Source organism: Danio rerio, chromosome 16 (genome assembly GCF_049306965.1).
Source record: "Danio rerio strain Tuebingen ecotype United States chromosome 16, GRCz12tu, whole genome shotgun sequence".
NCBI lineage: Eukaryota > Metazoa > Chordata > Actinopteri > Cypriniformes > Danionidae > Danio > Danio rerio.
The window spans coordinates 23,835,241-23,860,042 of record NC_133191.1 but is presented as its reverse complement, the minus strand read 5'-3'; the positions used below and the strand labels follow the sequence as shown (position 1 = coordinate 23,860,042).

Here is a 24,802-nt window from a genome sequence, read left to right as displayed (position 1 = left end):
TGTACTTATTCTCTTATCTTATATCTTATAGATATTAGTCTGAATCGTTCGGTTTGCAATGCGTACCGAACCGAAAGTCTCGTACCGAATGATTCAGACTCTAAGGGAGTGGGAATAAGTGCTGATATGCAGGAGATCAGACAAATAAGGTGGTGCGAGGTTATGGATGGCCTTGAATTTATGCATGAGGATTTTATATTCGACTCTGGGTTGGACTGGAAGCCAGTGCAGATCTTGCAAAACAGGGGTGATATGGTGAAAAGAAGTAGTTTTGGTGATGATGTGGGCAGCTGAGATCTTTAAAACGTATTTAAAATGGTTTAAAAATGGTTTGGCAAGTTGCTTCAAACTCCTGAAACAAACTACAATTTTATTTGTGATGCATTTTGTTAGAAATGTTATAACAGCTGTATTTTTATCGTTCAATATGGAAAATAATTGTTGAGGTTGCATTTTTGCCGTATCACCCAGCCCTACTTTTAGTATATTTTCAAGTGAGTTTTTTTTTTTTTTCTAAATATGCCTGAAAAAACAACACTTTGATAATATGCTACATGACAGTTGTAAACTTAGCCGTGATCTTTACTCAGAAAAATACAATTAAACACATACGTACACTCACACACATAAATGTTATGTTGTATAAAAATAATTACTACTACTACTACTACGACTACTACAACTAATAATCTTAACATTTTGAAACCATTTTTTATTGTTGTGCCATGTAGAATATTATTCAAAATAATAATTTCTTAATTTACAAATTGTAAAAGTATCCTAACGGCTGGTATTTTAATTCTTATAAACATTTAACTTTAAGTAATGTTCTCTTGAAAGCATAAATGTCTTTTTATTTATTGAGAAATTGTTTGGAATAGTGATCTTTACACAGGATTAAATACTCAAGCTTATTATGTCTCAATGGGTAGCAATCCTCTAATGACTGCTCTGTTGTCTACTTTATATACTGTCATAGAAGTGGACTTGGATTATAGTGTTTTGGGACTAATTGGAGCATAATCCGGTAATGCCTTGTTTACATGAAAACTGTTTGACCCACATGGTCGGCCCTGCCTGCCACTCACAGACTGTGTGGAATGGGCAAAACAAGGGAAACACTTGATGTCAGTTTGTTTATTATGCACTTCTAAGAAATGTTCTTTCCAGTCAGAGATTTTAGCATCTACAGTACATTTAAAACCTAGATATTTGTAAACGGCTCCCCTGTTGCAAGTTTATATTCTTTTAATTATTTTAAATTAAATAATTTATTTATATATATATATATATATATATATATATATATATATATATATATATATATATATATATATATATATATATATATATATATATATATAATTTATTTATTCATTTATTTGTTTTGTTTGTTAGTTTGTTTATTTATTTATTTTTTTATTTTATTTTATTTTATTTATTCATTTTATATCATATGGAGGTTTTTAATACGTTAGATTTATTGTTTTGTTTTTATATTGTGTACTGCTACTTTTGTCATTTTTTTGTGATGCAGAAATTCGCCTTGGGACAAAAAAGTATACCTTAACCGAAGTATTATATCATGAAATGCTGCAAGCAGTTATTGACATTTGAAGCAGTAAAGGATAAATTGTAAAAGCACAATAATATTATGATCTCTATTTTTAAATATCCTAAACATCTTTCACCATCTAAAAGGGGAAAGTAAACGTGAGAAAATTGATATCTAATCTTATGAAGGCAGTCATATAATCTATTCTCTCTCGGATTTCAGGCAAGCAGATCTGATGACTCCTTAAAACATGAGCTTGAGAAATGTCTGGATGAAAATATCCAGCTGCAGGAACAGCTGGGGAGGAAGAACACAGAACTGCACCAAACACATTCAGAGTAAGAAGAAATACATTTGTTTGCCATTATAAACATTCAGACATCTACAGTTAATAAAACCTTCAGCATTAATTATAGTTAACCCATGTTGTTTTTGTGTGCTTTTTTTCCTCAGTCTTACTCAGTTACGTATGGACAGAGAGAACGCAGAGTCTCATGTTAGAGAGTTGGAGGATCAGCTGGCAGGACTGCAGGAGGAGCTGAGGAGAGAAACTGAAAACAAAGCTCAAGCTGACACAATGCACATGGTAATCACACACATAAGCACACACACACACACCCCAGAGAAAGGCTAAAATGGTCACAACTAACAGATAAACAAATTTATGACAAATCAAATCATTTGAATATGTTTATCTTTTTAAAACATGTGAAAGTCAAAATTATTTGCTCTCCTGTGAATTTTATTTTATTTTTTTATTTTTCAAATATTTTCCCAAATGTTTAACAAAGCAAGGAATTGTTCACAGTATTCCCTATACTATTTTTTTTCTTCTGGAGAAAGTGTTATTTGTTTTATTTAGGCTAGAAGAAAACAGTTTTGATATGTTTTAAAACCATTTTAAGGTCAATATTATTAAACCCCTTAATTGATTTGCCTAATCAATCTAACTTGCCTAATTAACCTGATTAAGCCTTCAAATTGCACTTTAAAAGGCACCAATGATGAAAATCATCTTTTAGAAGCTGTTTGGACAGAACTGTGTGTAGGTATAGTGTGTCCACTGTCATATTGGGGTGATACACAGACAAAAAGTGTTTTTTTTTTTTTGTTTGTTTTTTAATATTATTGTCTGACGTTAAAATAGGATCTAAATCCTACCCATTTTGAGGCCCACTGCAACGTAACATAGGACTGAGTTTTACACGCCTTCCAAATGAATTGACAGCTGCGTGTTAACATGTCTCCATAGTATTAACATACATAGTATTAACATACTTACATTAGTGTATATTAACATGTATCCTGTCACATTTGCCAAGCAAAAACAGTGTGAAGTTATACATATGTATATGTGTGTGTGTGTGTATGTGCATGAAAATTTTGTAACAACATTGTGTTTGACTCGTTGTAGAAAGGCTTGAATTAACTCCTCAACAAATACATCAAATAACCATTGGGAGAGTTCCTACTGTAGTAAAGGAGATGTGCTTCATTCTTGTCTGTCACTGTGCTGTTTATCTACGTGAGAGGCAGCTGGTGAAGGCTGTACCCTTCAGAGCAATACAGAGAGATGTCTATGGCTCAGAAACACACATGGGAACAGTGGGCGGGGAGAACCAGCTCATTTGCATTAAAGGCACAGGCAACAAAAACAGCTACAATGTTCTAACACAGGAGTGTCCAAACTCTGTCCCAGAGGGCCGGTGTCCTGCATAGTTTAGCTCCAACTTCCTCCAACAAACCTGCCTGGAAGTTTCAAGTATACCCAGAAAGAGCTTGATTAGCTTGTTCAGGTGTGTTTAATTGGGGTTAGAACTAAAATATGCAGGACACCGGCCCTCCAACTGACACCGACTGACACCCCTGTTCTAACAGATCAAATTTCCCATATTCAGAAAAGTATACTATAAAATCTGATGGGTGTTTTGATCTAAAACTTTATAGACACATTCTGGAGACACAAAAGACTTATCTTAAAGGGTCACGAAACACCAAAACACATTTTTTGAGCTGTTGACAGTCGTATATGTGTCCCACACTGCTAAAAACACTATTAGGACACCTATATTTCACTAAAAAGTGTAAATTGGTTGTTTTTGCGTTATTTCAAGCAAATTCGTACTTCCTGTTTGAAACAAATTTTTGAAGCTGCGTCACGGTCATGACATAATAGCGCTGTATTCCAGCGTGCAGACTGGGCGTCTATGCCAGAGTGAGTCTTATTACGTCTTACAGTGTGTTGCATTAATGCATGAGTAAGGCTTGGTTCAAACCAATCAGCGCGCTCTATTGTGCAACTTCATTAATATTCATTACTGTCACAGTGTAGACGGCAAAGACGCCACGTTGTGTTGGCAAAACAAGCATGAAGTGTTGCTTTTATAGTTTGCTGCAGTTAAGTTTCGTTTTCATTTTCTCTCTGTGAGAGCGCAGACTCACGCGTGGATTAACAGTGTACGCGACGCGCGACAACAATAACTTACGTGTCTAAGGAGGATTATTGTTTACCTGAGAGCTGTTCTCATCTGCAAACGCTGAGATCCAGATTGTAGTCTCCTCTAAATAAAGACGCGGCTCTAGTTGCTGGTGATTGTCCTGTCTCTACAGATTTGGTAAGTGAGCGACCAGTGCTCTTTGTTTATTCAGTTCGTATTTTATTCGTATCAAACAAACTATTGCACCGAGTACAATAGTTAGCACTAACAGTTACAACCAAACTATAACCTCGTGTTGGATTTTGTGACTGGAATAACACATGCGGCTTTCTGACGCTACCTGCCGTGTGCATCTAAGTTTCCGGGAAATGCTGAGTTTTTTTTTCTCTCATTCGCCGTGCGGTATCAAACATTGCATGAAAATACACGCTTAGAGCAGTTCCTCGAATCAAATATCACGTTTGTCGGAAGGGACATTAATGAATTCCCTGAATGAAAGAGCCAAACTGCAGGTAAAGTCCACCATTTAATAATTTGGCAAATAATTCGACTACAGATGTCCATGTAAACTCAGTCACATTGTCCGCTGTGGGTGTGTGTTTTGACTCTGAAATTCAGCGCGCCCAAATAGACACTCCCATACCAAGCCTCTTTTCTTCCTCCGACACTCCCCCCTAAACAGAGCTGGACACGCCCACTTTTCTGACTTTTTCCAAAGTAGAGGTGTGAAAACACACTGCTGAAACGAGGGGGTTTCATGGCCCTTTAAATCTTGAAAAGGGGGTAAAATATGTGTCCTTTTAAGCTTAATATTAGTATATTGAACAATATCTGGTAAAATATGTTATGGCAAAGATAAAAGAAGTCAGTTATAAGAAATAAGTTACTAAAACTATTATCTTTAGAAAATAAATTTCTTTGTGTTAAACACAAATTGGGGAGAAAAAGGAAGGCTAATATTTCAAGAAGGCTAATAATTCTGACTTTAACTGTACTTCATACAGTTGTCTGCTGACCAAAGCAGGTATTAAAATTTAATTTTAAAATGTTATTATTTGTTTGTGTACAGGAATTGATGGCATTGAGAGCTGAATTGGATGAAGCTGCAGTGCTGAGACAAAAGCAGGAGGACATTCAGAGGCAAAGAGAGAGGGAGCTGACGGCCCTGAAGGGGGCATTAAAAGATGAGGTCTCCACCCATGACAAGGAGATAGAGGCTCTCAGAGAGCAGTACAGCCAAGACATGGAACAACTGCGAACAAGCATGGCTCAGGTGTCACAGGTACACATCCAATAGTTTGAAAAAAAAAAAAAAAAACTCAGACAGGTCCTGGACTAACCCCTGGGGAACACCCGTTTTAAAGCTATATAGGCATGGGAGTATTGTACATTTAAACTACTTTGTGAAGGAATCCTGTTGCACATAAGTACATCAGTATCTCTGTGTCTTAGTCTCAGGCAACTATTGAAGCCGAGCGCCACCGTGTAAACTCTACGTTAAGGTCTCTTCAGCAGCAACTGGAGGAGAGCAGAGATGAAGGAAACCACTGGAGAGAGCAGTTCCAGTCCAGCAGAGAAGAGCTGCGTAACACCAAACAAGAGTGAGTCACACTTAGACTACTTAAAGTATAAAGTATACTATTTAATTGGTTTTGCATTTGATTTGGGTTAATGCATGTACATGCCTTCTTTTTTTCCATTGTGCGCATTTTGTCGGTGCAGTGGACAGCTGGTTCAACCCAAAGCAGAGTGAGATACGCTCTGAGTAACTGAGAGAAAATTGTAGAATTACTTGTAGAGATGTGATTGCACCCTGTAGTACTTGTTGTTTGATTTGTAGAGCCCACAACCCTAATTTTAAACTAATACTTTGTTGATTTAATCTGAAATAAATCATAATTTTCTAAGCGTTAATGGGATGGTTCACCCGAACACTTGTGTTCAGAGATAATTTACTTATCCTTAGATCATGCAAAATGTAGAAGGCATTTTTTTGCTAAAAAGAAAAATCTTAGACTTTGGTCCTTAGTGATTAGCTACTGATTCAATGACAGTCAGAAGAACATACTGTATGGACTAAATTAGGGATGCCCGATCTCAACACTTATCAGACAACACTTAACAGTATCGAATATCGTTTCGATATTGCATATTTTTGGTGGAATTGGTATCGGCCAGCTGGTACCGAACCAAATTCGATCTTGCATGGGCACTATATTCTGTGTAACTTATAGCCAGCAAAGCCATGAAGGTAGCCTATTACAAGGCACTAGAAAATTGTCATGTAGGCCTACTATTTTCCAAATGTTCTGAAGCTATTCTATGGCTTAATGTGAAGTACAGATGAATATTCAACTGGTTAAATTTAAGTTCAGTTCAGTGTTCCCCTCCTCTGTGCCTGTCAGTCATTCTCCAATAGTTCACAATTTATGACAACATGAAAAACTTTCTCCAAGACTATTTGTTCCTGTTAATCTGAATAATCAGTGGAGAATAGGCATGGGACAATAACCGTTTTCAAGGTATACGGCAGTTTAAAAAAAGTAAGGTTTTAAAACAGTCAAAATTTTCTGCTATACCATTCCTAAGGTTTGAGTAAGATTTTTTTATTTACTTTTTTTAACAGTATCTCCAGCAGAAAAAAATCTCCAAAGTTGCCGTTTTAAATTGTAAAAAAATCTGTTTTTGAAACAAATGAAGACAGCAGAAGTCCATAATTATTTAGCCTGACATGTTTACTGCTACAAAATATTTTAAATGTTTCTCAAATTACAATATCTTGTGTACAAAGTACTGTGAAACCTTGATATTTATATTTAAGGTTATCATACCATCAGAATCTTATACCAGCCATGCCTAGTCGACAAATGCATTTAGTTTAGCATGAAATGGCTTCATTTTGACCTGCAACAAGGAGTTGCTATTTCTAAATCATGTTGCGCTGTGTGTGTTAGACCAGCAGTTTGCATTTGCAATACTGGACTAGAGGTCATTATTACCTGCTCTTCCCTCACAAAGTAGGCCTACCTGAAATTTTTAATTAGAAAAGTCTTAAAAATACATTGATTAGATCCTCAACACACTGATTTCTTTCCTTTGTGGCGCTCAGTTTTAAAAGTGTCTGCTGATAGCGGAAGGCTGCACACTGTCTCAGTGATGCATCAGTAGCTTAATTCAAGCATCCGGCTGCAAAGACACGGCGTGCACTGCTCCGTAAAATTATTCTCACAATAAATTTCTATTGTCTTATCCTTCCGACTAAGTTTATTCTTCCGAGGGGAATGCTTTGATTGCTGCGAATAGTTTGTAAAGCCTGGCTCATTGCAGTCAAAGTAGTTTATTAAATTAATTTAAGTGAATCTGATGGGCGCAATATGGATTGCCATTATTATTTAGCCTAATATAGGCTACTCTGAATCTGTGAATATTTCACTGTAATATTATTTAAATCAATATTATATTTAACAGACCAGTATTGGGATTGTATCTGTATCGGTTGATACCCAGAGTTTTGGTATTGAGATTGGATCGGTTCCAAAAAATGGTATCGGTGCATCCCCAAGCTAAATAAAATAAATACCCTCAGCTCTTGATGATGTTACATTGATGTCTCATGAAATAAAATGATGCATCTGTGAAAGAAACTGAACATTATTTACATGTTTTTTTCTGGTCGGCACAAGCTTTTTGTTGCATAATTAAAAATGTGAGGGAGCAAACTCTCACATGAGGGTGTTTTTGTGTGAACTATCCCAATAAATCCTCAATATATTTGAGGGAACTCCTTTTTCAATCTTATACACACTGTAACCAAACAGAACATTGTAATGCCTGCGGTTTGGCATAACTCATATGATCATCTTCAGTTCATCATTACCAATACTCAAACATTGAGAAATAAATCCTAGAATAAAGCTGCTAATCTGCTAATTTAAACACATACTAAGCTAATTTATCAATCTCTTAATGGCCTGCCTGTAACAGCAAGATGACATCCTTATTGATGTTGATTGTAATAAAATGTGCATATAATCTTTTATCATATTAAGGTGGCTCCTAACCCTAAATCAAGAGTTTAACTACTTGAACAGTACGAGGAAATACAAGGATCACTATAATGAGAAGTTCTAATACATTTTTAAATAGCTGCTATTACAGCAGAATATATAAATGTTGGTTATCACTCAGTTAAACTGTTTTGTGGTACAATGTAAATACAAACTTATGTATGTTAGATTACTCCAGTCACGTCTGGAGAAAGAAGAGTTTGAGGAGGAGCTGAATGATCTGCAGGAGAAAGTCAACACAATGAAACAGCAGATGCCAGATCCTAAACAGACACAGGCGGTCAGCCAGGTACATACATAAACACATGTAGGAATATAAATATTCCATTCATAAATGTTCTCTCACTGAGACTCAAGGTGTTCGTCGTGTTTTTATAGGAACTTGAACGATGTCGTGCTGACCTGCAGAAGACCCAGGCAGATATGGATAAATTAAGGGTTGATCTTGACAAGAAGACAATGGAAATTGTGTTATTAAAGAAGAGCAAACAAGAGCTTGAAGCAGAGCAGAAATATGAGATTGACCGATTGAAGGGTCAGTCACGAAGAGATAAGGAAGAGCTCACAAAGGCTCATGAGAGGGCAAAGCAGGTACACTGTTGTTAAAAGTTATGATGTCATAAAACGCCTGGTTTCTGTGTTCTACTTAATGATTTTACTTAACGCTGACAGCTTGCTGAACCCTCGTTGGTGGAGGCCCTGCGGAAGGAGTTGAGTGACATGCAAGAGGAGGCAGGTCGACTGCGAGGTCAGCTGATCTCCACTGAAGAAATGCTGCAGGCAGAGAAAGACAAACTCAGCTCTGCTCAAATTCAAGTCAACAATCTGAAGCTGGAGCATACGGAACTGGAGGAAACCAACATGCGTATGAAGGAGAGAATCACACGCCTAGAGGTTAAGATGCAGACCTTTCCCAAACTCATCTCTCCTCTCTCTTTTTTTTTTTCTTTTTATTTGCTTCCAGTCGAGCTGAAGTTCTGTCCTATTGCATGCAAAAAAAATTGGTCTAATTTTTACCCAGCTTTTGTGCCTCATTTTACACTGCAAAAATTTGTTGCAAATAATGCAATTTTTTTTTTTTTTTTTGTTACCTTAGAGCACATGTATCGAACTCAGATCTTTAGGGGCCACAGCTCTGCACAGTTTAGTTCCAATTCTAATTAAACACACCTGATCAGAATAGTTGAGTCTTTCATGCTTGTTTGAAACATACAGGTAAGTGTGTTGGAGCAGGCTTGGAACTAAACAGGCTGTGGCCCTCCAGGAATTGTGTTAGACAGATTTATTGGCCATGAAACTATGTGGATTTAATAAAAAAAAAAAAACATGCAGATTGCATTTCACATGATTTCTGATTGATTGATTGTCCTTAATAATAATTAAGGACAATAATGATTGTAATAATAATAATAATAATAATAATAATAATAATAATAATAATAATAATAATAATAATATAAAAAAAAAGAAATTTCCAATACTTTTGCCCTGTCATAAATTCATTCATTTTCATTTGGGCTTAGTTGCTTTACTAATAATTCCCCACAGTGGAATGAGCCACCAACCTATCCAGCTTATGTTTTAATGCAGCGGATGCCCTTTCAGCTGCAACCCAAAACTGAGAAACACCTATGCACTCTTGCATTCACACACATGCACTACGGCCAATTTAGCTTATTCAGTTCACCTGTACCGCTTGTCTTTGGACTGTGGGGAAAATCGGAGCACCCGGAGGAAACCCAACACGGGAAGAACATGCAAACTCCACACAGAAATGCCAATTGACCCAGCCGGGGCTTGAACCAGCCACCTTCTTGCTTTAGGGTGATCGTGCTACCGACTGCACCACCATGACGCCTGCTTTTGCCATTTATTTAATTAATTTTTTTTAAATATTAATTTGAATTTGACCACAAGAATCATCTCTCCACGAATGCATGTTTTTTTGATTACATCAGATTTGCAATCCACTCTTATTGCAAACTTGTTTGGTGCATATTGCATCTTCAAATACATGTCCTGTAAAAAAAAATATTTATTTTGGGTTATCTACCTTTACTGAAAACTAAGTCACTCTGAGACACTGAAGAAACATGAACTGCTCCAGTTAGAAGATCACACTGCTGCAGTATGAATAAAACTACAAATTTGAATTCTCATGCTTAACCACATTGCATTTTGTGTCGTTGTTAAGACTAATGGAAGTTAGCTGACAACTGCCTAGAAACACATTTTCTACACTTGCTGTTTTGAATTTTTATCATTTTGTCTAGTGTTCATTGTATGCCCTGTGTCAATCTGTAGTCTCAGCTGCAGGAACGCATGTCTCAGAGTTTTGAGGCTGAGCAGGAGCAGCAGGAGGAGGCCAGGAAACTGAGGCAGCAGCTGGAGGAGGCCAGGCGAGAGAGCTCCAGGCTGAGCCTGGAGAGAGATGAGCTGGCCCGTAATCTGGAAGAGAAGGAGAAGGACAGAGACACTGTCCGTAAGGAGAACACGCAGCTCGATGACCAGAGGAGACAGCAGGAGAGAGCGCTAGACAAACTTAATAAAGAGGTATGTCCTCATCGACATGCAAGACTAATTTAAATAGTTTTTCATTTTACTTTGTTCTTACCTTTTCTGTTTTTTTCCTTTCCCTCCATTCCTGTGTTAGATGGAGCGCTTGTCTGCTACACATCGTGAGGAAATGCGGCTCCTGCAAGCTCAGCTAGACGAGCAGAGAGACAAGTGGAGGAAAGAGCAGCAGGACTCACAGAAAATCACCAAAGAGAAGCTCAGTGAGCTGGATAAAGCCCAGAGCACCATCCACTCCCTGCAGGAGGAGGTGGGTGACACACTGGCTTTAACACTAGGGCTGTGCCATATTTACAGTCTGTGGTGATGTCATAATTGTTGTTTTTACAGTGTACAAGTTGAAATTAGTGAGTGTCATTCACTTTGCAAAAACAAACAAACAAAGCTTAAGAGGCTAAAGGCATGCACAGTTTATGTCAGTGGTGAAATCCAAAAATATTCCTGTAAATGTTTTTTGACTTGATAATTATAGAATATGGTATAATTAATTAATAGAGCAAATGTTGTTTTCATAAATGTCTGCCCCGGTACAGTGGCAAGTGGGATATTGATTTTAGACAACAGTTAAACAAAAATTTAACACTGAAAAGGTTACATTTTAGACACATCATTGTCTTTTTTTAAACAAAACAAATTAGTACCAAAGTTTTGTTATGACCTCTAGGGGGAAACTTTTACAAAAAAGGAGGTTAAAAAGGTAATGAAAAAAGGTAAACGATGTGAAAAAGATCACAGAGATGCCTATAAAAGATACTTAGTTTTCTTTCTAAGAATCTGGGAATAGCAAACAAAATGCATAAATTTTAACTACTAAAAATGTATCATAACATAAAGAAAACAAGTAAACTCTTTTAAACAAAACAGAATACAAACAGATATGAAACAAACTGACATCTAGTCTCATACTTCCCTTAAAGTGTCAAAGTATATACAATATATTTACAGTTTTCAAGGCACATTTTTTTTCAAGGTTTCAAGTTGTAGTTTTAAACAAGCAATGGTCAGATACTGTGAGATATCACAACTAAAGAAAGATGCTACTTCTGTCTGATATAAAAGCAAAAATAAAAACAATAACACGGTCAGCAAAATATTATGTATTATAATCATAGAAGAAATTCTTGATGAAATTGCGATGTCACTTTTTAACTGTTTCACACAACTCTACCTTGCACAAATATTCATCAGGGTTCCCATGCTTCTTGAAATTACTTAAAGTACTTGAAATTCAGACATACGGATTCAAGGCCTGGAAAGTACTTAAACAAACACAGGTCCTTGAAAGTTCTTGAATTAAATGTGAAATTGTTATTTTTTAACATATAGACTCAATACTTAAAGAACAAAAAAAAAACTAAATTCTCAAATTGTTATAAAACAATACATTTAATTCTTGTACAATAAAACTGACAAATAATGCAATAGCAATATTTCAGACACTGTCTTTCAACGAGTATTACCAGTATTAAATTCAACTAATTTTGTTAAACTTCTTTGAACTCTGCTATTTAAAACCAAATGTTTTAATGTAAAAATAAGTGTATGTGAAATGTAAAGTGCAGTAAGGGCTTTTATGGAGCTACATATGCAGGAGTTAAAATTACAAAGGTGCTTGATTTAAAATGAATGGTGCTTTAAAAAGTTGTTGAAAGTCCTTGAATCTGCTGTTCATGAAAGCATGGAAACCCTGATTCATTCTTTGATTTAGCCAGTATAATGTAATAAGTCATCCCTTTGTTATCCTGCTATATTAATGATTTTTCAGCTGGGCCGTGTAAAGAAAGAGCTGTTCTCCAGTTATGAGGAAAGAGACAACGCTTTATTAGACAAAGAGATGCTCACCAACCGCCTCAAACATCTGGAGAGTGAGATGGAGACTCAGCGCAACACACAAAACGACCGCTCAAGAGAGATCCGCAGTTTAGAGGTGTGTTTGTATGTGTGTTTGTATGTGTGTTTGTATGTGTGTTTGTATGTGTGTTTGTATGGTGCTTGTGTGTGTGTTGTGTTTGTGTGTTTGTGTTGTGTTTGTGTGTGTGTTGTGTGTGTGTGTGTGTGTTGTGTGTGTTTCACATTCACATCTGCTGTCTGGGAGATCAGAGTGATTCTCCTGACTATATGTCATGTTTGTCTCCACCTGCAGGACAAAATCAAGCATTTGGAGCTCGAGTTGGATGAGGAGAAGAACAGTGCAGAGATGCTGACAGAAAGAATCACCAGGAGCCGAGATCAGGTACATTATATTTAGTACACTCAACATTTTTGGGACCCAAAACTGAATATTCAGTAATTTATTCATCCTGCACTTGTTACAAGCCTATTTGAGTTTCTTTTATTCTGTTGAACACTAAGGAAGATGCACTGAAGAATGTTGGGGGAAAAACAGCCATTGACCTCCATTGTATTTAGTTTGTTCTTGCTATGGATGCGAATGGCGGCTTTTTTCAACATACTTCAAAATATATTGTTTTGTGTTCAACAGAAGAAATTTTACAACCAGTCAGAATTGAAATTTTTGGATAAACTAGCCCTTTATCAGTATACACTACCAGAGAAAAGTCTTGTCGTTGATCCCAGTTGTAAGAGCAACAGATAATAACTTGACTTCTAGTTGATATTTTGGAACAGTAGTAGAAGGTCAATTTTTTTTTTTCCTCAATGAATCATCTGTTGAACTCCATCCTAAACATCACAAATACTGCAGAAGACCTATTGAAACCCCCATGGATCCAGGATTCTCACAGAAATCAGTCACATTTGGTGAAAAAAAATCATGGTTTGGGGTTACATTCAGTATGAGGGTGTGTGAGAGATCTGCAGAGTGGATGGCAAATATTAATTCTTTCTTCACTGCACCATGACTTTTCATTCTATACTGTACATTATTTCTGTTAAGTAAAAATACTTTTGTCTTAGCAAAGTACTGTCCTAATGAAATAATTAAAAAGAATCAAAAGTCGAGGCATAATTATATTTAATTTTGGTAAAATAAGCATAATCTAGAGGCCTTTGCCTTTCATATAAGCCCCTTCTTATACCGAATGATCATCTAGAAGTCAAGTTATTATTTGTTGTTCCTAAAACTTAGACCAGAGACAAGACTTTTTTTCTGGTAGTGCAAGTCCATAATAAAAAGAAAAACGTAACTACTGCACAAATGTACATTTTCAAGCTTTTTTAATTGAGCTCGCAATCATTGTTTTAAAAAGATTGTATGCATTTTGTAATCTTGTGGTTATTATTTTAAAAATATGTAAATGCTGTAAGTTAGCAAAGTAACAATGAAGATATGATACTGAACAATAGTGTGAATGTAAACGTAAATGTATGTGAGGCTCGTTTAACCTTTAAATACTGGTGAAAAAAGACATTTTAAATTTATAAACATTTTTAAATTTAACATTTTTTAAGATCTTAGACAGTTACCTTTTAAAATTGTAACTGTTTTATGTTGTATTAAAAATTATGTACACTTTTGCACTATTGCTTTTTGACCTATAATTAAATGCAGATATTGTTATTACCATTGTGTCTCAACAAATCAGAGCTGGAAACATGAAAAGCAAACTCACAAAGATTCTTAACGAGACACATTGAACTAAAGCCTTGCTCGAACTGTCAGTTCAAATGTGAATTTTGCACCTATCCAAATTGAATCTGAAATATTTAGGAAGTTGAAATGCCAAATGACAGAAAATATTTTAAATACTATTCAAACTGTACAAGACCAGTTTTGGTCTGACCAGTCTGTTCTGATTTTTGCCTAATTTTCACTTTCACTACTGTAAATAATGTAAGCACTTGACAGTGTTTGTGGAAAATGCTCTTCATGTTATTACAAAAACAAGCATGTGTTGTTAGGAGTGCCAGTGGAATATAAAGCTAAAGTACAATAGGTTGGTTTGTGTACACAGTTTGAATGTAGAGGTCATCAGGAACAGCAGCAAGGAGTAAAGCTGTGCTTGTCAGCTTTCTTCAGTATTTGCATAAGATGTAATGCCTCATAAGATGTAATAATCCAGACAAATGGCAATGTTGTCATGACATAACACAACATCTGTATTGCATAACCATTTTTCGTTGCTGTTTTTGCAGTATTCCTAACACCTGCAGCATCATGGCAAGACAAACTAGATATGGACACTTGCAATGTACTGTGGATAGTCAGACATTCAGATTGAAGTCACATACACAAATAATGGAATTTGAACCGACAATCTGAACAGAAGTGATTAGTAAATGATATCACATTGATGCAATGTTAATGTTTTGATATAATCTTCTGTAGATTGAACAGCTGCGTGCAGAACTCATGCAAGAGAGATCCTCCAAACAAGACCTGGAGCTAGACAAAAACGCTCTGGAGAGACAGGTACATTATATAACTGCTGAACAGTTTTATAGATTCATCTCGTACTGTATGCTGCATTTTCCTTGCCTGAGTTTCTGTGCGAACACGTGATAAGAGTTAGGCTCGTGTAACTTCACGGTGCTTTAATTCAAATTGGCCACAGGGTTTCATTTAATCTGCTTTATTTTTTTTTCTTTCAGATAAAGGAGTATAAGACTCGTGTAGCTGAGATGGAAGGCCAGTCACGTTCCTCCACTGGTGTCTCACAGCTGGAGAGCAAAATCCAGGAACTCGAGGAACGACTGCGCACAGAAGAGAGGTTAAAAAAAGACTTTTGAACTGCAGATTTTAACCCACTAACATGAAGTGGCAGAAACAATTACATTACTCACAAAGTACTGGAGAACGCTTGAGAAAAGCACTTTTCTTTAATTGAAAGCACTCCACATTGCTAGAAAATACACAGACTGCAGTCTTCAAAGTAGATTGTGAATACTTCTACTTGTTTGCGTTTTGTCAGTTGTGATTTTTTTATTAAATTGGCAGAATCTAAATCTGATCAAGTATCAAATATAACTCCTTATAATGTCCTGATGTATCACTGATATATTTGTGAACAAATTAACAAATCATATTGGAGATCATTTAGTTGTATAATATGTCATAACCAAACACTACACGCAAGGGCTGCAAGATAAATCAAAATTAAAGGGCACCTATGATAAAAATTCCCTTTTAGAACCTGTTTGGACAGAAGTAAGTGTAGGTATAGTGTGTCCACAGTCATATTGGGGTGGTATACAGACAATAAGTTTCTTTTTTTTTTAAAATTTTCGGACATTAAAATAAAATCCAAATCCCTCCCATTTTAAGCCCCTCGCAACTGGACGTAGGACTACGGTCTGCCCGCCCACCGAATCGATTGACAACCACGTATTAACATGTCTCTGTAGTAATATGTATAATCATATCAACAAAACAAGACGTGCACAAAGCAACTGGGATTAAAAGATTTGTTAGGGTCACTTTGATCATTAATCATCATCAAATGTGATCGAGAATAAGTTTTACAAGTTAAAAACATTTTTAAAACAGTGCATGTTTGCAATGAATTACAGCGATTTTACTATTTTTGTAACAACATCCTCGTGTCAGTACAATTATAAAAGAAGACGCTTCAATCCCTGTTTGTGGACGTAAATCAGGTTTATTTTGTACATCGACATAACAGATATCTATACAGCAGTGGATATTAATGTATATCCTGTCACATTTGCCGTGCAAAAACAGTGCAAATTTAAATGCGCGCACTGTGCATGTGTGTCTATGTGTGCTTGAACTTGGCAATGACATTGTGTGTGTGACTCATCAAAAGGCTTGAATTAACTTCACAACAAATACATCAAATAATCATTGCAAAAGTACTGTAGTATTTCTTACAAACGTTACTTGAGATCTGCTTCCTTTATGTCTGTCACTGTGCCATTTATTCGACGCAGCCAGAGACTGAGGCACACTCTGACAGGCAAGTGGGAACGGTGGGTGGGGATAGCAAGCATTAAAGGCACATGCAACAAGATGCTCAGAGCTGAAAATTACAAACTTCTGAAAGGTATAATGAATAATCTGATGGGTGTTTTGAGCTCAAAACATTACAGGCACATTCTGGAGACACAAATGTCTCATCTTAAATCGTAAAAAAATGGGGAAAATAGGTGCCCTTTAAATTAAAACCGCAATTTAGCAAAAGTTGTGATTGTCATGCACATCTTGTTGAGAAGGAAAGCTCTGTGGTCAGTTGTGAATCTCTATGTATACCAAATATGTTATGAAATGTAGTATTCTCATGTATTTTCAGATTAGCAGCAACATAGAGCCATAAAGTGTCGACACAAACAGCTGATTAATCACAGGATAATTATCTTTGGTTTCAGAATAGTGCCGATTAAATCATTTGCTAATTTTGCATAGTTTGTCAGTGAAGGCTGTGTGTAGTAAACACTACTCCATCTGGCATTAATCTGAGATTAACAGCTGATTACAGAACTGGTTTAACTAACAAAATGTTCATAAAAATCAACTTTCTTGTTTGTGCAGGCCTACAACATGCATATCCAATGGTCAATTAAAGCATAGTGATTGATAGGTGCGGTGGAAAGAAGTGTTGACGTGAACTTAAATGTAACCACTTCATCTGTCAATCATTAAACTTTCAAATGGCTTTAATATAGTGCTGGCACATTCAGTGCTTTTGGACCTAAATATTCACACATTAACTTCCAGACATTCTGAAGTTCAAACACATATTTACTTTTTTTTTTTTTTTTTCAGAGAGAAGAACTCTGTGGTTTCCTCTCAGCGCCGGATAGAGAGGAAGCTAAAGGAACTGAACATCACTCTGGATGAGGAGAGACAGCAGCACACAGAGCAGAGAGACCAGGTGAATAATACATACAGAATATGAACACATAATGAGCAGTGTGTGAAGCTCTGTGTGTTTGAGGGTTTTTAATCAGGGTTTCCACTCTAAACAAACATAAAATTCTATGACTTTTACGTGACTTGAAATCTTGACCTATAATGAATAGAAAAACAGGCAATTATTGTGTTGAGTAGTTTCTCCAGAATTTATTGATTTTTATTTTTAAAAAATGTAATTGTTTTTATAGCAAGCAATTGCTGTATTTAACACAAAAATCTAAATATAAAAAAATCATATCAAAATCATTGATCTTGCATTTTTTGTATTTATGCAGATTATGCAGATCAAATTCCCACCATACCATCTGCATAGTTTTATATTAAATAACATTAAATTCGGGTATACATTGCTCATCTACACAGAAATGCTACCTTTTGATAAGTGGGAGGTAACATTTAAAAATACACAAAATATCTCTGATATTCCATGACTTAGAAAACAAAAACATAATAATTAAATAAATACATTTATTTAAAATTTGGCTTTAAATGTGTGGAATAAAGTTTTTAAAATGTTAAAAATTCTATGATATTCCTGAAATTCCATGACCCGTGGGAAGCTTGTTTAATGCATCTGTGTTCCTCCAGCTGACTCTGCGTGTTAAGGCTCTGAAACGGCAGGTGGATGAAGGAGAGGCAGAGGCGGAGCGTCTGGAGGGCTTGAGGAGGAAGGCCATCAGAGAGATGGAGGAGCAGCAGGAGCAGAAGGAGGCGCTGCAGTCCAGAGTCACAGCGCTAGAGAATGAACTCAAGTGAGTGTGTGGGACTAAGAGAGAAGATAAGAGTAATATATGCGAAGTCAAATATAATAGTTCATGTTTAAAAAAAACTATCTTTAAATAACTTTTATAGAGTAATGTTCTGTAAGGCCTGCAGAGAGCAGTGTGTGTCTCTTAAAGTAATTCTATCTATCTTAAGGCAATGGTTTCTATTTTTTAAATTTGTGATCCAATGATTAAATATTGATTATGTGTTTTTTTTTTTTTTTAAATTGTAGTTTTTGATATTATTGATATTATTAATGATATTTTGATGTTGATATTATTATTCCTAATTTTATTAGAAATACAGTAAACTTGATCTGGTTTTGCCATAAAATAGCCAGAGAAGCTGATATTGCAATAAACATACAAATTTGCGGTCACTCGATGAGATATTTGCTAAGAAATTAAGCCCCAGAGGTCAGTATTTAGCTGGGAGTTCAGGATTGTGGTTGTCGTGACATAACACCTCCATTTCCTCCTTTGGGTTGCATCTTTAACTGAGACATTCTCTTTCAGTCAGTCACTATGAGTTATGTGGTGATGACACAGCACCCCGAAGACATAACTGTTGTAGCTGCTGTACAAATGTCATAGTAGCATCATGCCCTAATGTCCATAAAGAGGCAAAACTCTTTGCAGAGTGAGGAGGCCTAGGAGGGTTTGTCCTCCTGCCACCTTTCATGAACTGGATAATCAGGTCTTGCATTCCAAGCATCCTTCCATCATCTGCACCCTGATGAGCAGAGATGGCAGAAAGTTACTGGAGCACCATAGTCCTGTGATCAATAATAACCTGCTCCTGAGACTGAGTTAGAATAAGTATGTCTTCAAGATAGTTGAGAATCCAGAAACTTACCTTCTGTAGTGGTGCAAGTGCACCCTCTGTGACCTTGGTAAAGACGCACAGAGACAGGGGAGAGCCTAAAGGATAAGACTGTGCAGTGATATTCCTGACCCTCGACCTTGCCCTGGCTAGTTCACTCACTAACTTTCATTGGCCTATTTTCATTAAAGCTCACTTGGGTAATTTGAGTGCTGGTTTCAACACTCAAAGCAACAGCTCTGAACCAGGGAAAGTGGATCATAACATTGTGAGCTCTTTTTTTTTCTATGATGTATATTGTGATATGAATACTGATTCACTAGATGTGTTGAATAACTATTTGGAAAGAATTTATCATTTTAGATTGATTTCGATGCTTCTGTATGAGAGTCTGTAGGTATAAAGTATAAGAAACCATCTACAAGCTCACATAAATTCAATAAAGAAAAAGATACAAATTAAAATAAACAGTTTTTTTTAAAAGAAGTCAAACTGTATTCAAGTATACAGTAATTGAATAATCAAATGTAAAATAATACTGTATAGTCTTAGTTTTAAAAACACTTTAATTAAATTAGTCACAAGTTACAAACGGTATAGTTTTTTATGTCTGAATGCTTTCACAACTCTCACACAGTCACAGACCTCGATTGATCACATTGCGATAATGATGTTGAAACAAAATATTGTGCAGCCCGTGCTACAGAAGGGCAAATAATTTTGACTTCAACTAATAATCGTTTTGAATAATTGTGATTACAACTATGACCAAAATAATCGAGATTATGATTTTTCCCATAATCGAGCAGCCCTAGCCCTTGCTAGAATTACGAACCATTTGTGTCGGAAGCTATGGCAGGATTACTAACAAAACCAACGAATCCATTTTGGCTGCCATAATTAAAAGAGCAGTATAACACGACTATACTGACCACATTATTCTTGCTTGTAGTTGGTCTATACAAATGTTCAAAATTACAGAAATCTGTGCAAACACGTTGTATTCACTGTGCTTGGATGCAGATGTGGAATCCCAGAGCCATGAACATTAATAGTGATACAACATCCACTTTTGTTGACTGTGTGTTTTTATTTAGCGCTTTCACTCTGCATTAGTGTTCAGAGTGAGACGTATTCAGTAACAGACCAGGCTCTGTGGCATTTCTTTTGCTGTGGAAAAGCAAACCAGTTCTTAGAAGGCTCACAGACTAAACCCACTGTGAACCACCAAACGCTCTAGTTCTGAACCCGGTTCTTGCTGGTGGAAAAGGGGTAATTGTTAATGGTCACCAGAACAGAATCCAATAGGTTTTCATTACATAACTTGTGCTAACCATCAAAGGAAACCACTGCTTCTATAATAATAATAGTAGTAGAAGTAAAATCAACAACAATTATTGCTATTGTTATTATTATAGTAATAATGATAAACGATATGTAAAATAATCACACAACATGGAGAATTATGTTGTTTTGCTTGATTGCTTGATTTTGTAGAAATGTGGTTTTAAGGCATCAAAGTGGCCCGTGCATCTGTTTGAGATGGATGTAATACAAAGCTTTAAAATGTGAAGTAATTTCTATTGAAGAAAGCTAGTTACATTTGAATTTTCCTTGCTCAGAAGTGCTTATAGTATGTTACACCACTGGACACTACTGTCATTTGTTTTCAGGAGGAAGATTCAGCAGGCCCGACAGTCAGTGCTGGAATCTTCAGTGCTCAGCTCTGACGATGACGATGATGATGGATTGTACGATCACTCCAGCATAACCTCCATCCTCACCGAGAGCAATTTACAGACCAGTTCCTGCTGAAGCGCCGAGAGGAATCTGTGGAATGAGGTGTGAATGAAGCTGCCCACTCATCATGAACATACAGAGGAACTTCCTTTATATCTGTAAAATAACAGATCATAGATAATGAAACTCCAGACTTCTGGTTTCCACCCTTAAGCTGTAACTGTCACATTCCGTCATTATCTCAATTAAAATTCCATAAAACAGCCTTAAAACAGGCCTATTCTACAAGAAAAGCCTTAATCATCCCTCTACTTTGGAAGTAAAATATGTTGAAGAAGAATTTAGTCATCTAAATTAGAAGATTACTGAAACTTCTTTTATTTGAATAATTAGCAGTGAATAGATGAAATAAGAATGTGAAATAAGGAGAAGGTGAATACATGCATAAATACATATGGAGGGGAAAAAAGATTGTATTTTGGTTTAAGGTCTAACAGTGACTGATTATGAGCACTGATCATTTTGTTAGTTGTTTGATATGATACCGATAGGACCTCAAGATGTTAGCAGAAGGTTAATATGAATATAGCATTGAACAAATCCAGTTCACAGAAAGTATAAATATCAGGTTTAGCATTAGTATAGTAGAGCAAATGAGAAACACAGTTAATAGTCTAAACCATGTAAAAACATAATTCCTGTATTACCGCTCTAATAGATTAGACGAGTAATCGCGCATCAAGAAAAAGATTCATTCTCTGCTTAGACTGCAGCTCCTCAATCTAGACTTAATACGTATGTACGGCAAGCCGTTTGCCATTTAATTAATAACCTGTACTAGTATCTGTTTTCCTGTTACTACTAGTACTAGATACTAGTACCTTTTGCATTAAGTACCAGTGCTTATTCATTAGTTACTAGTGCTTATTCGTTAGATACTAGTGCCTATTCTATAGATGCTTGTTCTTTAGCTTCTTTTACAGTGTCTTTTGTAAAGTTTCTAGTACTCCTTCATTAGATACTACTACCTATTAGATAGACACTAGTACTTATGTATTAGATACTAGCACTTATTCATTAGATACTAGTATTAAATCGATACTAGTTCTTAAATATTAGATACTAGTACTAATTTTTTAGTGCCTAGTAACTATTCTGTTGTTACTAGTAACAAATTATTTTTTTTCCCATTGATTTCTATGAGTTCTGTCATTGGTATATTAACGATTCAGTTTTGACTAGTATGTATTCCAGCTGGGTCTAGTACATATTTTTATGTAGTAGTAGTTAATTATTAGGTACTAGTACTTAATCATTAGATACTAGTATCTATTTAATAGATATTGGTACTTATTAAATAGGTACTAGTACAAATTCATTAAATACTAGTGACTATTAAACAGATACTAGTTGTTTTTCATTAGTACTAGTATTTATTTAATCGTCACTAGTATTTTATTATAACTTTTACTTGTAACAATTCTTATTTTATTAGTCATTTCTGCTTGTTTACTTGTCTTATGTTATGACTTGTCCAAATGGAAGATTATAGTTCAATTATACATTTTTAATAGTAAAATATTTTTTTACCTGTGACATATTAAACAAGTAATATTATTTAATAAATATGTATGAGTATTTTTTAAATAAGTTGTGGTATCCATTTCATAAGTACCAGTATCTATTTAATAAGTACTCTTATCTAATCAACAAGCACTAGTACCTATTAAATGGATACTAGTATCTAATACATACTGTAAGTACTAATATCTATTGTTTAGGAACTAGTATCTAATTAATAAGTACCAGTATCTAATGATTAACTACTAACACATAAAAATATGTACTAGTCCCAGCTGGAATACATACTAGTCACAACTGAATAGTTGATATCTCAATGACAGATCCCATAGAAATCAATGGAGAAACGTTTAATTTATTACTTGTAACAACAGAATAGTTACTATAAAATAAATACTAGTATCTAATAAATAAGAACTAGTATCTATTTAATAAGTACTAGTACCTAATAAATAAGTACCATTAAAATAAATTCTAGTATCTAAGGAATACATACTAGTATCTTATGAAAAAGTATTAGTATCTATTTAATACAGGTACTAGTATCTAATGAATAAGAAAAGACACTGGTAGCTAAAATAAAGCACCAGTATCTAAAGATTAGGCACTAGTATCTAACGAAAAAGCACTAGTAACTAATGAATAAGTACTAGTACTTAATGGAAGCGCACTAGTAACAGGAAAACAGAAACTAATACAGGGCATTGATTAAATGTCAAAACGGCTTACCATAAGTATGCGCTTATGCTTTCACAGTGGAAGGAAGGCCAATTCATTTTAGGGTACATGCGAATGAGCACTGTACAAGTGTGTCGCTGATATGAAAATAATGAATTATAACAACATAATTGCAATAAATACATGTACATTTCAGCTCATTTATCTGCTAGCATTTCCATTATACAACTGAGCTTAAATGATAAACTGTAGTAAGTGTTCTTTAGCATTATAAGAGATGAAATTAGTTGCACTGTGAATTTTTGTTCTGCAGTTTATATTTTTTGACATGCTGAAACACAGATTAGTCTAGAGAGTCAGAGTTAACGTTTCATCATTCCTGGAAGAGCTTCTGGACATTTTTTATTGATTTTTATTTGTTAGTTTATCAGCACATGAACTGTTGTTGTTTTAATTCAGTCTATAATATTGAAGCACATTTATAATAAGTTTCTAAAAGGACTGATTTCCTACTGTATGTACAGTAGTTCTATTACAGCATACACATTAATTCTGGTACCAAGCTGCCTTTTCACATCTGTATCTCCAATACTGTATCTATGCACACAGCATCTGATTCATGTGAATTGTAAAACACTACAATGCCTTGTAAATCAAGTAATTATTATTATTTTTTGTAATTGTTGTTTCTTCAAAGTAAATGAGAATGATTTATGTATTTTGTATTTATTTGTAATAGAATTTGCATCAAGCACTGATCAAATCAAAGGTTTGTATTATTCAGTTAGCAAAACCTTTTCTATCAATAATAAATTCAGTACTTTATTAAGACCTGGTCATGGGCTCTTTTTAATTCATTGCTTATTTACTGCACATGTACTTATATTTTGCATATGATGTAGTTAACGTGTCACACACAGATGAAGTCAGAATTATTAGCCCCCCTTTGAATTAGTTTTTTCTTTTTTAATTATTTCCCAAATGATGTTTAACAGAACAAGGACATTTTCACAGTATGTCTGATAATATTTGTTCTTCTGGAGAAAGTCTTATTTGTTTTATTTCAGCTAGAATGTAAGCAGTTTAAATTTTTTTACAAACATTTTAAGCTCAATATTAGGCCCCTTTAAGTTTTTTATTTTCGATAGTCTACAGAACAAACAATAGTTAGACAATAAGTTGCCTAATTACCCTAACCTGCCTAGTTAACCTAATTAACCTAGTTTAGCCTTTAAATGTCACTTTAAGCTGTACAAAAGTGTCTTAAAAATATCTAGTAAAATATTATTTACTGTCATCACGGCAAAGAAAAAATAAATCAGTTATTAGAGATGAGTTATTAAAACTGTTATGTTTAGAAATGTGTTGAAAAAAATCTTCGCTCCATAAACAGAAATTGAGGAAAAAAATAAACAGGGGGTTAATACATCTGAATTCAACTGTATATGCAGCTGCGTGATTTAACTGGCACATGCAAATACGAGTACATCACCCTGGTTTTATCTTCTCTTTACTGGCTTCCTGTGCAATTCAGGATCCATTTTAAGTTACTGTTATTTGTTTTAAGTGTCTGAATGGTGCTGCACCTCTTTACCTTTCTGAGTTCTCTGTCCCTACTAGGATTGCACGGTTTACGTGTACTTCAGTAGCACCGCGATACTATGGCTCCAAAAAACTGCCAGTGCCCCTGTAGTTTGTAAACGGTAATATCGTCATTAACAGATCTACAATATGTTGCATGTGGAAAACA

General features: G+C 35.2%; 2 protein-coding genes across 7 annotated transcripts in view; both read left to right on the top strand.

Annotated features, from left to right (window-relative positions):
- The window catches only part of tuft1a (tuftelin 1a), a 198,190-nt gene that overhangs the window by 73,874 nt on the left and 99,514 nt on the right, over positions 1–24,802 (top strand). The gene's annotated exons all lie outside the window — the stretch shown is intronic.
- The window catches only part of cgna (cingulin a), a 70,622-nt gene that overhangs the window by 39,268 nt on the left and 6,552 nt on the right, over positions 1–24,802 (top strand). For 2 of the 6 annotated variants that reach the window (XM_073925468.1, XM_073925467.1), the window contains 16 exons: positions 1,778–1,893; positions 2,009–2,141; positions 5,063–5,275; positions 5,446–5,594; positions 8,229–8,349; positions 8,439–8,651; positions 8,733–8,954; positions 10,365–10,613; positions 10,714–10,884; positions 12,400–12,561; positions 12,778–12,867; positions 14,923–15,006; positions 15,186–15,304; positions 17,317–17,425; positions 18,055–18,218; positions 20,727–20,895. In XM_073925468.1, coding sequence (XP_073781569.1) covers positions 1,778–1,893; positions 2,009–2,141; positions 5,063–5,275; positions 5,446–5,594; positions 8,229–8,349; positions 8,439–8,651; positions 8,733–8,954; positions 10,365–10,613; positions 10,714–10,884; positions 12,400–12,561; positions 12,778–12,867; positions 14,923–15,006; positions 15,186–15,304; positions 17,317–17,425; positions 18,055–18,218; positions 20,727–20,868 — 2,457 coding nt within the window. In that variant the 3' untranslated portion in view covers positions 20,869–20,895. Of the gene's footprint in view, positions 1–1,777; positions 1,894–2,008; positions 2,142–5,062; positions 5,276–5,445; positions 5,595–5,715; positions 5,743–8,228; positions 8,350–8,438; positions 8,652–8,732; positions 8,955–10,364; positions 10,614–10,713; positions 10,885–12,399; positions 12,562–12,777; positions 12,868–14,922; positions 15,007–15,185; positions 15,305–17,316; positions 17,426–18,054; positions 18,219–20,726; positions 23,882–24,802 lie in introns of those variants that run through there. The other 4 variants (XR_012391711.1, XR_012391710.1, XM_009292291.5 and 1 more) reach the window with 4 other exon arrangements.